The 17,065-nt window shown below is 41.7% G+C and overlaps 1 protein-coding gene across 2 annotated transcripts in view; it reads right to left on the bottom strand.

Annotated features, from left to right (window-relative positions):
• Window positions 1-4,194: 4,194 nt before the first annotated feature.
• lrfn5a (leucine rich repeat and fibronectin type III domain containing 5a) overlaps window positions 4,195-17,065 on the bottom strand; it is a 112,038-nt gene continuing 99,167 nt past the window's right edge. For both annotated transcript variants that reach the window (XM_054795916.1, XM_054795917.1), the window contains 2 exons: window positions 9,989-10,262; window positions 4,195-5,590 (listed from right to left, as the gene is read on the bottom strand). In XM_054795916.1, coding sequence (XP_054651891.1) covers window positions 4,700-5,590; window positions 9,989-10,262 — 1,165 coding nt within the window. In that variant the 3' untranslated portion in view covers window positions 4,195-4,699. The remainder of the gene's footprint in view (window positions 5,591-9,988; window positions 10,263-17,065) is intronic.

Here is a 17,065-nt window from a genome sequence, read left to right as displayed (position 1 = left end):
TAACGGAGGTTCCACTGTACTTTATTTCAACCATTCCTATTGTGGTGAAAGTTGCATGTAATTGAAAACACTGGTGAAATAAGGTGTGTGTATATCTACACACAGTAGTCTTGAATGAATGACATGTTACACTGTACCAAGGAACCAGTTATCCACTTCACATTGTTGTCGTTGTTTGTAGCTCCAGACCTCATGAGAGTGTGACTTTTACTGTCGACGCAAGAATTGGCTCACATCCTGTAACATTTCATTTAAACTTTATTGGATCATGTAACGAACCCTCCTGGGCCTGCACTCATCTGTCCTCATGTTTTCTCATCTCGCTCATTCCAGCCAGTCACCCACATACGTGTAAAATATTCAACATTTTCCCTCACTTTTTCTTTTCTATTGTGTTTTGTTTTGTTTTTATACTCTCATGGGCACATCTGCCACTTCACTCTAGCTTGCACTGAATGTTTGCCCCGGCTTGGTCCAATGGCTTCCTTTAGAGCTCCCTGCAAGGTTCTAATCCCCAGTCATGAATCTTGCATGGCCCTTAGTCCTTGGCAAAACTTGCACACAATAACATCTGGTGGGTCCTTATTAGCTGAAAATGCAAGTTTGACAGAATGACAGAATCAGCCGCTAAATCTTTAAATTATTAATGGTAAAAACTGAGGAACTGGGATAAAATAAGACCTGGAAGTTTGAGCTATGAGGTGCTTCGGCAAAGCCTCTTAGCACTGAGCATTTACAGCTAAAGGAAGGCAGAGGAAGGTCAGTGTGCGTGTGTGTGTGTGTGTGTGTGTGTGTTGCTCCTGTAGCTGATTCCAAGCAATCCTAACACATATTAAAGAAAGGGAACGTTGTCAAAACAATTTGTTTTCCGTGTCATCTCATCCAACTCTCTAGCGACTCGAGGTTGCTGTTTAAACATCATCTTGATGTCTGTTGGCGCCATCAACTGATGAAATTTGAAACCAGGGAAAGACGCAGGGTGATAGGTGTTAGGGTAATTGTGGATCTAATCTCAGAGGAATCAGTATTTTAATGCGGCTTGCACCGCTGCACTTGTTTTCTTTCATTGGGATGAAAGACGACTCTTGAAGTTGCAGCAGAGACGGAGTGGTTTACTGTTGTGAAATAGTGGCGTTCTCCTGAAGCAGAAAGAAAGGTCCGAAATTAATTACCATTGAGTTTGGTTTGGGTTTCCCAGTAATAGTTAATCTAATTAATTACAATGTCAAATGTCGAAATGTGGCCTGTTATTATGCACCGATAACAAACACTGGATTAGCCAGTGCACAGGACAGGACAAACCTCAATGTGCCACAGCCACGCAAAAGAACGGCATGCAACAAGTCATTATGATCACGTACTGTACATACACAGAATTATTCAGGTGTATACTGGGAATAGTGCATACAGAAATACAGTAATCCCTTGTTTTGCGCGGTTAATCCCATCCCTACCCACTTGCACAAGGATGCCGCTCCACTGGTTAACACAGCTCTTCTCAAGATAATCAATATGTCACCACTGGTGCTCTGGACTCAACGGAGGAGGAGGAGGACGAGGGTGGCGCTGCAGCCCCCCAGCCACCCGCTGCGACCCAGGAGGCAGTGCAGCCACAGCTCACCGTTCTGAGAATTTTTATGGAAGGCCAGCAGAAAAGAGAGCTGGATGTGTTGGCAAAAATCAGAGGACTGAGGGCCTCGACTTGCCACACCCGCACCAGTCGCCCATCAGGGCACCCCAGCATCTGAGTGGACGACACTGAGTTAGTATTTCACATTCCGAATACTCGTTTTTAGAGTGATGGTCTCTGCAGCACCGGTCATCAATGATGTCAGCCATGTTGTCTTGTGCTGCTTTGACATCAGACCGTGCAGTGTCCGAGTGCCTTATTTCCTAATTCCCAGCAGTCTGGAACGCGGCCTTACAGTCAAACACCAGGGCTGTGTCTGAAATAGAATACATCCGTCAGTACGCTTCGATAATACTTAGTACCTAAGTGCACACATTTTCAGTGTAGTGTTGTCCCAAAGCCTTTACTCTTGTTGTGCACTTACCTGAAGCGATTGCAATATTTACCAGTGTCCTCTCCTCCTCCTTTCCTATTTAATTGTGAATTGGAACCACTTGAGTTAGTCTCTCCCCTTCTGCTTTGTTGCCAAGATGGCGACTATTGAGGGTGGTAAGGGTCTATCACTGCTCACTCACCATTTTGGATGTGAGGAGTGCACAGCACTTGGCCACACTTCTGAGGGTGGTAAGGGTGTATTAAAAAAAATCTCAGGTACCGCAGGTGACAATCCTGTCTACTACTCAACTGTGACTTCGCAGCGCTATTCGTCTTTTAAGCCCTCCTGTCACCTTTTATGTCCTCGAGCATTGTTTTGTTTATCCACCATACATGGTGTGTGATTTCTTTAAAAAAAAAAACAATTCTGCAACCATGACAATGACCTTTCCACTGACTTATAATTCTACAACCATGCAACATGCAAGATCCTCAATCTGCTATGTCAATACAAAGATGCTTGACATGTGAAACACAAGAACAGTTTGAGATGATTACCTTCCACGTGAGCCTAAACTGATAATCCGTACTGACCAGAACTCTAATGTAACATGAACTGCATTCAAGGCAATGGAGTATCAGTTTTTGCGCCACTGGTAGTACTACAATTGTACAAGTAAGAGTGCAGAGAGTCTTTTACAGGACCAACCACCAGATAACATTTTTTCCCTAAATTGCTCCTGTGTTCTCTTGAATGTACAATTGCAGTCAGATTAGTCCACCCTTACTGTAAACGATATTTATTTTAATCATTATTAGGGCTGTCAAATGATTACGATTTTTAATCAGGTTAATCACGGTTTTCAAATGAATTAATCATGATTAATCACCATTTCACACTATGTCTGAAATATCCCAATTTTTACTGTATTTTATTAAGAAAGATAAATGAGCAGGATTCTATATATTTTTATATATTAACAGCACCGAATGAATTAAAAATTTAAATCAAGTTAAGAGACGGCACACGTGTGAAAATCTATTTACGTAACACAGGTTTGTTTGGCAGAATATTTGACATATATAATATTTCATGCAATGAGGAGTTGCGTTCAAAGACACCACGTCATTTAAGTTGAATTCACATGTTTTGAGTGAATTTTCTGAGCGTACTTAAATGCAGCAAATTGCACTTCAGCATTAAGAGTTACAAAGTGAGTGATAAGAATATCCACTTATTGTTTTCCCTTGCATTTCTGTTTATTTAGACCACCCATGTTGTGGATGCACCTTGCGATCTCTAGTGACAATGAGGAAGTGTCATTGCCAAAATGTAACGTCATGAATTAAATAACCTAGTTACAGCCATCAATGCGCTGTTTTTGACAGCCCTAAGGATTATATAAACTTGTATTTTGCAACAAACCACCAAGAAAAAAAAAATATATTGCTCAACTCACTAATTTTTTTTTTTACCATCAATTGAAAGTTACTCAACTTTGAAAATAAATATAATTTACATTGGGTGTTGACTAATAGAAGTTGCCCTTTGTGTTTGCTTACCTGATGCAACAGCACAAGAAATCATCCAACCTACTGTGCGTTCTGCGTTCCTGCTTTTTCTATGAAAGACCAGCTTTCTTTAAGCAAACTACAGTGCCTCTGACCATGTCCCTCCCCAGGGTGCATGGGACGCACACACTCAACTTTAATGCCAATCAGGGGGCCACAACTATGACACTTTGAAACTTTTAAATTGAACCTTTTTTTTTATTTTACACAACATAACAACACAGTACATGTTGTCTTTTTCTGTACATGAACTTTCCAGGAGCTTGTGACCAACTCAGTAGTATATCAATGTCAGTGAAAAGCTTTTGTTTGTTTTTTTTTTTTGTTTTTTTTTATATTCTTCCCTTTTAAAAAATATCAATTTCATAAGGTCCATAAAGTCTATTTGTCTGTTTGTCAAGAAACACCATTATCGCTCATGTAGGTAAGAAAGGCTATGTGTGAAAACGTTGTCTTTCTCTGTCTGTCCGCTCTTTGCTAAGCTGTCATCAGTGGAGCATGGTGGAGACCTACTTCCAATGAGAGTCTCTTTGTGCAAAAGAAGGCACCTGCTGCTATCTGTTGCCATTGTGTGGTCACACACTTCCTGTCTGGGTGTGACTGTAGAATGGTGTACAGTGTAGTTCTTGGATTGTTTTTTTTTTTTTCATTCTCTTTTTTTTTTCCAGCAAGAATTTCCTTTTTTGTGTTATTTGCAGACAGAGTGAGTACGATTTGGGAAATGATGTGACGAGCCCATTGTCTTGCTTTCTTTTGTGCTATAAAGTGGAACCAACAAGACACGTCGAGGACGCAACAAGACAAGGCAAGATATCCGCTTGCTCAATGATTGACTTTGAAAACAGATAAGCAACTGTCAAAGTGGAAACAAAAGCTGTCTTGGAAATAATGTGAAACATGACATAAAAAAAAAATAAATGCTTGAAAAACAAGACGCCTGCTCACTCTGCCAGCCAGGAACGCGCGCTCATCCTTGTTCACGCGTACAAACAAAGCAGCACACACAAATATGCAATAAAAACAGCACACACACCATTTCAAGTCACAGACAACCAAACATACCCCAAATGATCCCAAATAAAAACAATAGATAAAAGTGTATTTTGTTTGTATGGTTTCAGTTTAAACCGTGCTTTCCAAAATCCAGTCAGAATCGCAGCGCCCGCTATTGGAGTCTCCATTCCCTTCTTTGGAGAGGAGCATCCCACTCATTGATTGACTCCTTTGGTCCCGCACTATACGTCCTAATCTGGGTGCTCCGGAACTCCCTTGATGGGATGACAGTGTCTTTGATCCTCCTTCGCTGAGGGAGTACCTCCTCCTTGCCCTGCTTCTCCCTCCCTCCTCCACAGGGAGAGTCTGGTACTTGGAGGAGGATGCATGGGTGCGCGGAGCCCGGCGCAGGATGGGGGTTTCTCGATAGCGAACGGAGGAGAGCGAGCTTGGGGTGGCAATAGGAGGAGGCGGAGCTTGGCTCAGCGAGGTGGAGTTGTTGCGGTTGGTATTGAGGGTATCAAGAGGCGTGCAAGGAGGGGGGAGCGTGGACGAAGTGGTGGAAGAAGAGGAATGACAGCGAGGGGACGAGCTGGGGAGATTTTCCAGGGCGGCTGACGTGTTTGAGCAAGTTGAGCCTGGTTTACTTGGGGCAGGCTTCCGCTTAGGCCTGCTTAGCGAGCTGGTGGCGGTGGGCGAGGAGACACCGGAGCGAGCTCTCTCCTCACACAGCTTCTCCTGCTCCTCAGCAGCAGCTGGTGTCCATTGCTGGCTGAGAACAGACATAGCTGTGGAGCAGTCTGGCAGAGAAGAGTTGGATGAAAGAGTTGTCACATCTTTTCCCTCCACCCCTCTGCTCCTCTTCTTTGAGCCTCCTGAGAAGTCTTCTAATCCAACTGAGCCATGCTTGGAGGTGCTGGGAGTCACACTACATCTCTGCGACTGCTGCCTGTTGGTCTGAGAGTGAACATTGGTCATCGACATTGACATGCCTTTAACGCCCTCTCCTGGGTTACACACCTGAGGGGGAAAACACAGAAAAAAGTGTATTTTTGTCAAGATGCACTCAGTGCAGGTGCACATAATGAAATGTATGCTATCTAATGAGGTCCCATACAAAGACACACCAAAAGCTTCAAGCTTTCTTTTTTCAAAATCACTTTTCAAGCACCAGACAAATACAACGTACACAATTATGTACATATGGTGTTCCAAATGATTATTTACTTTATTACATTAAATGTGATTAGAAGTCTCCATCGTGACCCACCGCTCTGATGTGGTGGAGGGGTCTGGGTGCCCGAGTGAGGGACCAGTGGTTCAGAAGACTCTTATGAATAAAAACAAGATGAAATGGCACACCTCGCCCAGAAATGGGACTCTGTGGAGCCAGTCCTGGGGGAGGGGCTCGTAGGTAAGCGCCTGGTAGTCAAGCCATGCCCCTGCGGATGGTGGGTCTAGTGTGATGTTGTTTTGGTGGCAGTCAAGGAGTGGGTTGGGGGTGTGGGGAAGAAGCTTGAGCTTGGGGGTGAAGTAGAGCAGTTCCTAGACATAGTCAGACTGACTTCAACCCGCATTTTGGGCAGGTGTGGACTTATTCATATCACACACGCGTGAAAGGGTCATAATTACCTCCACCTCCACGTTGGGCAATGGACTCTTTCGTCATTTGTGCCTATGCCCAAACATCATTTCAGAACGCACAGCCTTCTTGGGTCCCTCAGGTGTGTGCGAGAGAGTATCCCCACTGACTGTATTGCTACAGGATGCTTGTATCAACACACAATGGACAGGGAACAGAGACGCAAAGCTTTCGGATGAAAGTTCTGCTGAAAAGTGATATCGACCACAGACAAAACTACGTCAGCAGGCCTCAAGCCTGTGTCGGTAAGTTTCATTTTGGTGTCTTACTGGTCAGCAATCATCCGCGTGTAAGTCACTGTACCGTGTTTCTCCCAGCCGGCATCCGTTATCTGATTTGTCCAGCATCTGTCAAATATCACACCTTTTTGGCCTCAGATATTTAACTCCCCAGCATTTACAACTCTGGTGCGACTAATCAGGCTATTTTGGCAAAGCTAGCTAGCGGTGCACTATTATTATCTGACCTGGAGCAGTGCTCTTGTATGAACGACGTCATAATTACAGGACTGGAAATAAGACCAGACATATGCTCGCACCTTAAGACGGGACAAAAGCGCGGCCTATCCAGAACTGGAAGACTGCGTAGAACAACAGGTGACTACAATCTTTCACAAAAGGGAAACAATAGACATTCACAACATAGAAGCATGCCACCCATTGCCGGTAAGATCAGGGGGACACACCAGCCATAATTATCAATTATCATGCATGTTTTTGGAATGTGGGTGGAAACGGGAGTACCCGGAAAAAACCCACGCACGCACGGGGAGAACATGCAAACTCCACACAGAAATGCCCAGGGGAGAATCGAACCTTCCTGATCTCCAGACTGTGACTGTGTGGCCAACATGCTAACCACTAGACCACCGTGCGGCCCGAGCCTCATTTTATCGAACACGGACATAGAATAACCACCACTTTATTTCCATTTTGTTGTTGTCATCGACCTCATGGCATTTACCAAGTACACATATGCTAATACAAGTACAATACAAGGCAGAGTTAATAGTTAATACTGAGCTGCTCAGTTCATAAGTCTGTGAGGATGAAGTCAGTGTTTTTAAAGAAAGCGCTAAAAAACATCACACAGCAACGTAATAGGTAGATAAAACCAGACAAGACACTACCGACGAATAATAACAATTATGTGAGCTCTAAACTTGTAACTTAGCAGCCATATCCAACAACCGTACAGCAAAGCACGCTGGGAAACAGGACGTGCTGTGCTACATATACAGTATATGCAGTATGTGTAGTACTCCTCCGCAGAAGTTGCATGGTCGTTTTTACGGCCGCATCGTTGGACTTTGCAGAGGCCCTTGTTGAGGAGGAAAAAGGACCACTTTTCCCTTCTTCATAGGCCCTGTCTCTCACAGAAACTCTGCCGAGGGGTGAAGACCAACCTCGTCATTGTGGAAGGTGAAGTTTGTCGTCTAAGTTCTGACATTAATCCAAAATCTTTATCACTGTCAAAACACTCTCTTTGACACTCTCTTTTCATCGCTGTCTGAATGTGTCTCCTCGCTCTTTGCAACTAAAATGACACAAATGAAGTGTTTGTTAAAATTGAAGAGAGTTGTCTTTCTTTCTCTTCATTCATGTTGAAAACATTTAAACCCCCACACCCGTCAAACCCGTCTGACCTGTGGGGAAACAACGTGATTTTCTTTTACCGATTAAATGCAGAAAATCTGCACGGTGAGATTGGGAAGTGTTTGTTTCTTTGACTGATGAAATCAATTTCTTACAGTGCTGATTTTATACCTACTGCACAGGTATAACAACATACCTTCAGCAGGCAGGACACGGTGTGCCTTTTTTACAGGATGGTGTAAAGATACAAGTCCTGTTTTGGCAGGCAATAAATCTCCAGCACATCAAAGAGGACAAAAATGCGGAGATTACCCAAATATTCCACCCAAGGGTTTGCCCTCACGCAACGGATTATTTCATCATCCGTGGAATGTACATAACTTTAACTCAACGTTACTTTACTCCAATAAATGACTTCAATGATGTACATGGCTGTTCTGATCTTCCTCTTTTTCTGTGTATCCCTCCCACTCTCCATAGATTATGCTTCCTCCTGGGCCTTTATCACACCTTTCATCATGAGTACTACGACAGTATTGCGTGTAATGTTCATTTGAATACAATGCCTTCTTTTTGCAATATCGATACATTTGGCACTGTCAAGTAAAATCGTTGTGGGCTGTACATGCCTGTACAGTGGTGTTCGACCAGATTTGCTTTAAGGCATTCAGAATAGGATCACTTGTTGGTTGAGTAATCAGTGTTTGTGTGATCCTGGGAGGTCATGGACTTAATAAGGCTGAGGCCTTCACATGTTTTGTTTAAACACTTTAATTAACAATTACTCAGCTCTTCATAACATGTTTTGCCTCTTGTTGTCGTTTCACAGAGAAGTAAGTATTCCACCCCAGTGGTGATGGAAGGTTTCCCCCACACGCAAAAGGGTTACCGAGTACTAACGCAAGAGAGGCAATTGGCTGTGACGACAAGTGTTTGTGGAAGACCTCACCCCAGGTTACCTTGAGCTCAAAATGCACTTTGAAGGTGGGGTCGACACACACACCTACGCAAAAAAATATACGACATATGAACGTACACACATGCACAAAATGGTTGGACCATTGCAGCGCTTTGTCATTACTTTCCAGAACTATGTTCTTAACCATGGGATTAAGCTACAAGTATATTTCCATCTGCAGGGGTCAGCAATCCGCGACTATGGAGCTGAATGCGTCTCTCCAGCCTCCCTGTTGTGGCTCCCTCGCAGTGCTTGAATATGTTTTTAACACCCGAGTGGAGCAAATGCACATTTTTAAGAGAGTAAAAATGTCAACTTTTTTTTTTTATAAGGCTGTGAATGCACCCTGGCTGAGTTCTGACTGCTGATTGGATGCGTGTAGTGGGAGATGATGTTTGCCTGCCTGCGTTCATGACAGAGACGTCTTTTCCTCACGCGGTAATCTAACCGTGAATATATCACCCCCCCAAAAAGAAACATCTCAGAAGAAAATAGAGTTTTTAATTCTGCATGAACAGATTCCTTTGTCTTCTCTGCCAATGATGCTGGCTGAAGTGTGTACTGGATGTGTGGCAAGAAACTAGTAAACGACAAAAAAAACGTTGAAATACATTTTTAAAACAAGCACAAAGTAATAATTTATTTCAAACGAGGCCTACAGATGTGTAACAGTGGTCATCCCCGCAGTCCAGGCGGGCTCGAACCAGCGACCACCGACCACCCAAGTCCACTGATTGATAGTTCAATGGAGCAGCGTTAGCCAGCGAGCTAAAGTAAATAGGCTGTTAATTCATGGTGTTGCACATTTCGTCCGGTAGTGAGGTTTAACCAATGTATGATCTCAACCCCACCGATTGACATTCACTACACAGGCACACTGCACTTCAGTTTGTCTAGTCTGTTGTAAAAGGTCAAATTAAGAAAGATTCACACTTTTAAAAGTTTGTAAGTGTTCATGTTTTGCACCTCCAGACTATTTTTCTTTGGTTGGCGAGGGGGCAAAACGTCTCTTTTGATAATAAAGTTTGCTGACCCCTGATCTAGTGAATAGTTGCGCTTCGGCTTTGCTGGCTACTTTGGTCCCAATTAGCTACAAATAAAGTATTGTTTTAATCAATATAATATATAAAAATGTTTTGTCAATTGCATCACTCCATATTAATATTTCATTTTCAGATTTCCACATTCTGTTCAAACAGATGTAGACACACAGACATACCCACCTTATACCGTATCATCAAGATGATGATGAAAACGAGCACAGAAGCCACAATAATCCCTCCGATGATGATGATCATAGTTCCACCGAGGAACTGGGACTGCATAAAATGGCACCTCATATACTCTGACTCTGTGGTGAACTGCACGCAGCCGACCACACGGGTTGCTGTCAGTGAGGTGATGATGTCGTCGTAGATAGCAAGCACACACAGGTTGTACTGGCTTCCTGCTGCGAGGTTGTTGACCAGGAAGCTCTGGCTTGATGGAGGGATCATTCTGTGACAGCAGAGAAAGGAAACAAATACACACATTCTCAGTTCACATTTTTTTTTCCCCCCGGCCAGGAATCAAAGCCATTCCCTGTGCTATGAAAGGAAGCATGGACCATTATACCACCAGGGATCACTCTCCGTTTACATGAATCCTGTTTTTTGGGTCACAGGTCATCACAAAGTACAGTAAATCCCTGAACATTTGCAATTCTGCAATTCTGTAAATTCACAGATTTTTCAAACAATTTTTATTTGTATTTATTTTCTCTGAAAATCGTCTGTTTTCCCCCCAGAAAACACTTCATTCACCTTAAGTCGCTATTAATTGTGTGATAAGTGTGTGTGTGATAACACAGGTAAAATGCCTACATACGCCTAGCATGTTAAAAACACTTTTACATGTTTATGTCTTTATGCTTAGTAATGGTAATTGTTTAATTTGATTTTGAACATGCATACAGGTGACATTGGAATACATCACATATTACAATTCACAATTCCATTGCTGACGGATAAGGTGAATCTGACATGAGAGGACGCCTTGTTGAATGGAAATTCATCACAGCTGAGTGTGAAGCTTCTGGGATGAGACTCAGCACCTCCAAATCCGAGGCCACGGGTCTCAGTCGGAAAAGGGTGGATTGCACCCTACGGGTTGGGAATGAGGTCTTGCCCCAGGTGGAGGAGTTCAAGTATCTTGGGGTCTTGTTCAAGAGTGAGGGAAGGTTGGAGCGTGAGGTTGATAGGTGAATCGGCGCAGCATCTGCAGTAATGCGGTTGCTGTACCGGACCGTTGCGGTGAAGAGACAGCTGTGCCGGAAGGCAAAGCTCTCAATTTGCTGGTCGATCTATGTTCCCAACCTCACCTATGGTCATGATCCCTGGTGAGGTGTTCCGGGCATGCCCAGCCGGGAGAAGGCCCCAGGGCAGACCTTGGACATGCTGGAGAGATTATGTCTCAAAGCTGGCCTGGGAATGCCTTAGTGTCCTTCCAGTGGAACTGGCAGAGGTGGCCGGGGCCCGGGAAGTCCGGACTTCCCTACTGAGACTGCTGTCCCCGCGACCCGGAGCCTGATAAGCGGAGGAAAATGGATGGATGGATGGATGGATGGATGGATGGAACATTAAGTATATGTAAACCGTATGCATGTTCGAAGTAAATTAAACCATTATCCAAAAAGGAGTAGGAAGAAGCAAAACTTATTTAATTCTACCCTTTCTCCGTTTCACATCAATTGCCAATACATTTGTTACTCACCTCCTGTGTTCAACATGTACCATTTACCGATTTTGAAATAACATAAGACAAAGATGAGGCAGCATAGCAACGTGTTACAATAGGAGTTCAGGTTTGCAATGTATGGATAAATTTTGTAACATTCATAATAAATAATAGTAAATATATAACAATAAGTCATGAAAAGTTAAAAGTTGACAGAAACATAGTTCAAGGTTGAGTGAGTACAGACAATGTAATACTTCAAAACCAAAATGGCTGAGCATAAACTCAGACCCGCACCCGCTGGAAGCACTTTGGCTTTCATGTAGTTGAAGGTAAGAATGAGCTGGACAAGAGCCAGACTATAGGCAAGCTTTGTCACACAAGCTTAAAATATTTTGGGAACATGACAAATACGAGAAACCACACAGCATGTTTCCACCCGAACCAGGAGGAAAAACTGCCAGCTGAAATTGCTGCCAACCAGAAAATCATCGAGCAGGTGATAACTAATTTTCCACCCAACTCGGAAAAGTGTTTGCATCACAGTCCTCTGAATCGTAATCGCATCAAATCGTGAGGTGGCCAGAGATTCCGACCCCTATTAGACATACTGTAACATCGTATGTACTCAGTGGTTCAGGATTCTTCTTCCTTGTGTTTTGTAAACATCAACAGAATAAAGTGTTGGTGTGTTCTCTAGAACTGACATTATGGATTATCCTGACTGATCTTTTTGTAGTACCTTTAGTGAGTGAAGTGTACTTTTATAGCTATTTCCCCATATCTCCACACAATAAGCTAGCTATGGTAAAACCAGAGAACAATAGAGAGTATGGAATGATTTTTGTTCCAGAACAAATTTGCTTTATTCAGTACTGTTCCTGCCATTTTATGTTATATATTTTTAATGTGGGAGTTCCAAATCATTTTGTCATCTATTATAATGCCTAGAAATGTCTTTTTGTTTACCCCGTCAATGTCTACGACGTCTATTTGTATTTGCGCATAAATGACTTTTCCACTATTACCAAAAAGCATTATTTTAGTTGTACTTAGGTTCAGGATAATCTGTTTTTATCAAACCATTCTTCACTGATAATGTTTTTTCATCAAGCATTGAGATTTCACATTTTGATCGGCGGTTCTTGAACCCACCATTGTTGCTGTGAGACCCAAAAAGAAACATATATATCTTCTACACCGTGACTCAGATTCCATCTGTTCATCGATCTACTGCAGTTCATTGTTATGTAGCAAACGAAAACAAGAAAAAAAAGCTTTCAGTTCCACATTAATCAGTTTAAATATCGTATTAAATATTTTGCCGAAAATGTAATTATTCTTCATTGGGTACTTGTTAATGTCAGAATTTGCCGATTTGTTCTTTAGTTTCTTTAAAATGGCCTGTCAGCTTCCCTGGATTTCCTCATTAAAATGCTAATGAAATTCCTCATTAAAAGCAGAGAGGGCTAATTCACAGCTCTTGGCCCTGTGTGCACTGAACAGAGTGAAAAACTGCTTTGGCCAGGTTAAGTATCTGGGTTAGAGTTAAGTGAAGGTTAGAAGGCATGTTAAGGTTTAGTGGGTAGTATTAAGACACACGGAATGTACCCAGAGTGCCCTCTGTGAAATAATACCGCGGGGCTGTTAAGAGTGCGTGTGTGTCTCTCTGTGACCATCTTCGTGATCCCATGAATACTAAAAGGACCTTCTGAACACTAAGCTGACCATGACTGTTCTCCTCTGTGCTGTTCTTGATGTTTTCATCTATCTCCTCCAAGATTAATAGCAGCAGCGAATGCCCTCTGCTCTTACAAGCCCATATGCACGCAGATAGCGTTTGAATAAGAATCCAGATATATTAATCCTCTTAATATTGCTATGGTCGTGAGCTTTCATTTGTGTCTATAAATGTGTGGTTGCGTGTCTTTCTCATCCTGACTTAAACATTTACATACACACCAAAAGATGTCTACATTTACAAATTAACACTATCTGTGGCCTATGAATACATGTGTATGCACGTATGTGATTGGAAACCAGGTTCTTCTTGGATGTATACACTTAGATCGATAGCTATATCCACTCAAGTGTACACTTTAATCCAGTGGTTCTCAGTTAGTTTCTGTCATGCACCCAGTGGAATCTCTGCTAGCGTCATTAATGTGTTCCAGAAGGTCCGACTCAAAGCAAAACATACGCTCACTAAATCCTTTTTTCCCATAAGAAATAATGCAAATCCAATGAATCCATTCCAGACAGCCAAAAATGTTGACACAAAACATGTTTTTAGAAGTTAATAATTACAGTTTTATATGCAGAAAACTATTTCAAATGCATACAAATGAAGAATGATAAGGATAAACGAGCATTTAACGTCACTTTTACCTTAATTGAATGCGTGATTGTTGACAAAGACTGTGATGAGGCAGCCAGATCCACACGGACATGCTATCAAAATGCTGGCACCTACAACTTTCTTTGGCTCCATTGTGAGGATTATTTTGCAGCCGTAATTAATAAATTAGCAAAGAACTACAGAGTCAACCACTGATTACATCATACACTGGCTATGTTGCTGATTCCTGGTTCCTACTGACTACTGACTACTAACAGGATGTTTTGTGGTAAAAATACATTAAGAACACAGTTGGACCCATGTCGTGTATTAATGATACAACAAGACGCGGGCCATATTGTACGCAAACCGGAAAATGTATGCGAACTGAGGCAAAATTGTGGTGTAAATTTTCAACATAAGTCGAAAAACACATTAACTGGGGGGTGTACACTAACCAATGTTTGTTCTATTTATCTGTACAAACCGCTGTATGAGTTGCTGGCACCAACATTCTGCATAAAATCACATAATTATCAAAATCGATTAATACAATGATCGGCGATAACATCTGCAACAACTTCAATTTCAAACAAAAAAGTTAACTTTTCTCAAGGCCCTCTTGATACCTCATCGTGCTACTCTACTATTTGAACACTGATAATGTGTTGTTCATTTTAAAGTTAAAATCAAAGTTACTATCAATCATTAGTGATGCAGAGGCAGTGCTGATATTATCCATTTTTATGGTTATATTCTTCAAGCACAGAGACGAGAGTCGTGTTTTGATCGTGGTTGTTGTATATGTAAGGAGAACATTTCAATTTTGTTTGAGGAATTTATTTTCTGTATTTGCTGTTGGAATCACATTAGAACCAAACACAAATCAGTTTTGTGAGTGTTGAAACCTTGGCAATGGTCCGTGCTCTGAGTACCGTTATAACATGGCTCTGTTTCATGGAAAAAAACCTTTTCATGCAAATCAGTCCTTTTTTGGATAACATATAACAGATCATTCATCGACTAAACTGCTAGAGGGGTGAATTTGTCCACACTGACCCAGTCATTGTGACTAATTTCTTTGTGTCTGAGGTGAATGTTGCAGCCAGCATTTGACGCTCCACAGTGGGCAGATGATTGCCTAGGCAGAGGCTATTACACTAATCTATCTACTCTGGTCTGCCAAGACCTCAAGCACAGGGCGTGTGTGTGTGTCATGTTAGTGTGTGTTGTGGTTTCATTCCACTTTCATTACATGCAACATATGAGTGAGGGTTCATGCTGCTAAATGAATATGCATTTATCTATACATGAAATATACAGTATCTCTAGTAAACGTGTATGTGCAAATGCGTGTGAGCTCCGTTACAGAATTTTCTCATCTCATGGCAACAAGCCTATCCAACTGGATGCCCTTTTTTTTTTTGTCAACATTCATTCCGGTGAATGGTGAATAAACTTACGCTTTTCTGTATGCATGGCCATCGTGTTTGTGTGTGTGTGCCTATTTATCAACTTTAGCTTTCCGCACTGTGGCCTGGACAAAGCCAGGAGGGCAGTGTAATCTCCATTAGTCACTTTCAGTTTTTTGTCTCAAGACAAACACCTTTATCCACAGACTGGCAAACTGTGATGCCAGACTGCTCTGTTTTAGATTTCATATGATTAAATATTGGACACAGCCTACAGCCCACAGCCATGCATGACTCTTGATGCATTCATGACAATGATTCAACACACAAAAAAAGAGCCTTTGGGTCGTGATGAAGCCATAAGGGGCAGAGTCCCCTAATTTACTCAGCTGTGGTTTTCACTCAGCAGAGCCCAGCCAGATCATATGTGACGTATTGGGTGATATTTCTGGATATTTCTATGTAAAATACACTGCTTTGGGCTAGCTCATTAGTCGTTTTATGCAGCTAGAAACTGATTTGGTTTGTTGCATTTCACAAAGATACAAAACTCAGTTTTGTGAGTGAAATGAATTTTGAAATATAAATGTCCTCAATGTTCTCTCCATGAACAGCTGCTCTCATGTAGTTCTTAGATCTGTATCGTAATGGGCAGGTGAGACTGCAGACTCACCTTAATACGAGTTAGCTCATTATGTTCCTGACATTTCCTAAATTCGTTCATTAAGGTATTCCCCTGAAAGTGCATCAGGAGTAACTTGAGGTTCACTATCTTACTCAATGACTCAATGAAGTTGTAAATGTGAACCAAATATGTCCGCATGCCCCAATCAGTGGTATCAGCCCTGGCGCAGTTTCAAGGATTTTGTGCAACACCAATAACCATTTTCTTCAAAAAAATATTTTGCGTTGGAGATTAAGAAGGAAGAGGGCAAGACTTAGCTAATCGATTCCAGAGTGTCTGATTGCTGTCCTATCAAACTAATTGCCATTTGATTTTTCTGGCATCTTTATTTATTCCCTTTCTGTCACTCTGCCTCACATTGCTAGCTGGAGTTATCCGCCTAGCTCCTGGTTTTCGGACTCCAAATGTGAATTTTTCCCACAAAGAAAATTTCTGTGCCCTAAGGGGGGCATGCCAGAAAATAATTGAGAACCACTGGCATAAAGACAATGATCACAATGTTGATCTTCTTGTTAAATAAAGTACAACTTCGGGATGTCATGATCCACATTTTTTGGCTTCCGATGTGATTTTTTTTAGTCTTGCCAGTCCGATCCGATCCGGTACCGATCCTTTTCCTGTTTATTTTTAATAATAATAAGCTGTGGAATTTAATATGGTTATGAGAATAACTCTCCACAGCGTTAAAAAATAATGCAACCAAAGCAAAGTATTGCTGAATTTTACTTTTTTATTACACAGCATGACCAACAATATTATTTGGCTTTTGTAACAAGCCTCTGTGAGTCAGGTCCTTTATCCAATAAAAGTCCATCAAATAAAAGATCAAATTGGAAAAAATGGGTGTGTAAAAATTTTTTAGGTTAGGACTTATCCTTTTATGTGGTCATACATCAATTTGTGGTGTGATTTAGAATATATTACATTTTATTTTTAACAAACTCCCTTAGGGTTGTATGAAATTGTTTATTTATTAATGTAAGATATTTTTATGACACCCTTATTTTGTTGACAAGATTCTATAAATGTGACAAAGAGCTCTCTTATTTTGAAAACGGGAAGTGTGTTGTGTGTGTTGAGAATGGCAATTGACGGTTGATACAAGCTGGGTGCAAGAATAAACATGCCTCTCGTCCTTTTTCACTCAGAA

This window comes from Dunckerocampus dactyliophorus, chromosome 13 (genome assembly GCF_027744805.1).
Source record: "Dunckerocampus dactyliophorus isolate RoL2022-P2 chromosome 13, RoL_Ddac_1.1, whole genome shotgun sequence".
Lineage (NCBI taxonomy): Eukaryota > Metazoa > Chordata > Actinopteri > Syngnathiformes > Syngnathidae > Dunckerocampus > Dunckerocampus dactyliophorus.
Note: the sequence above shows the minus strand (reverse complement) of the source record. Positions and strands in the feature narration are given on the sequence as shown.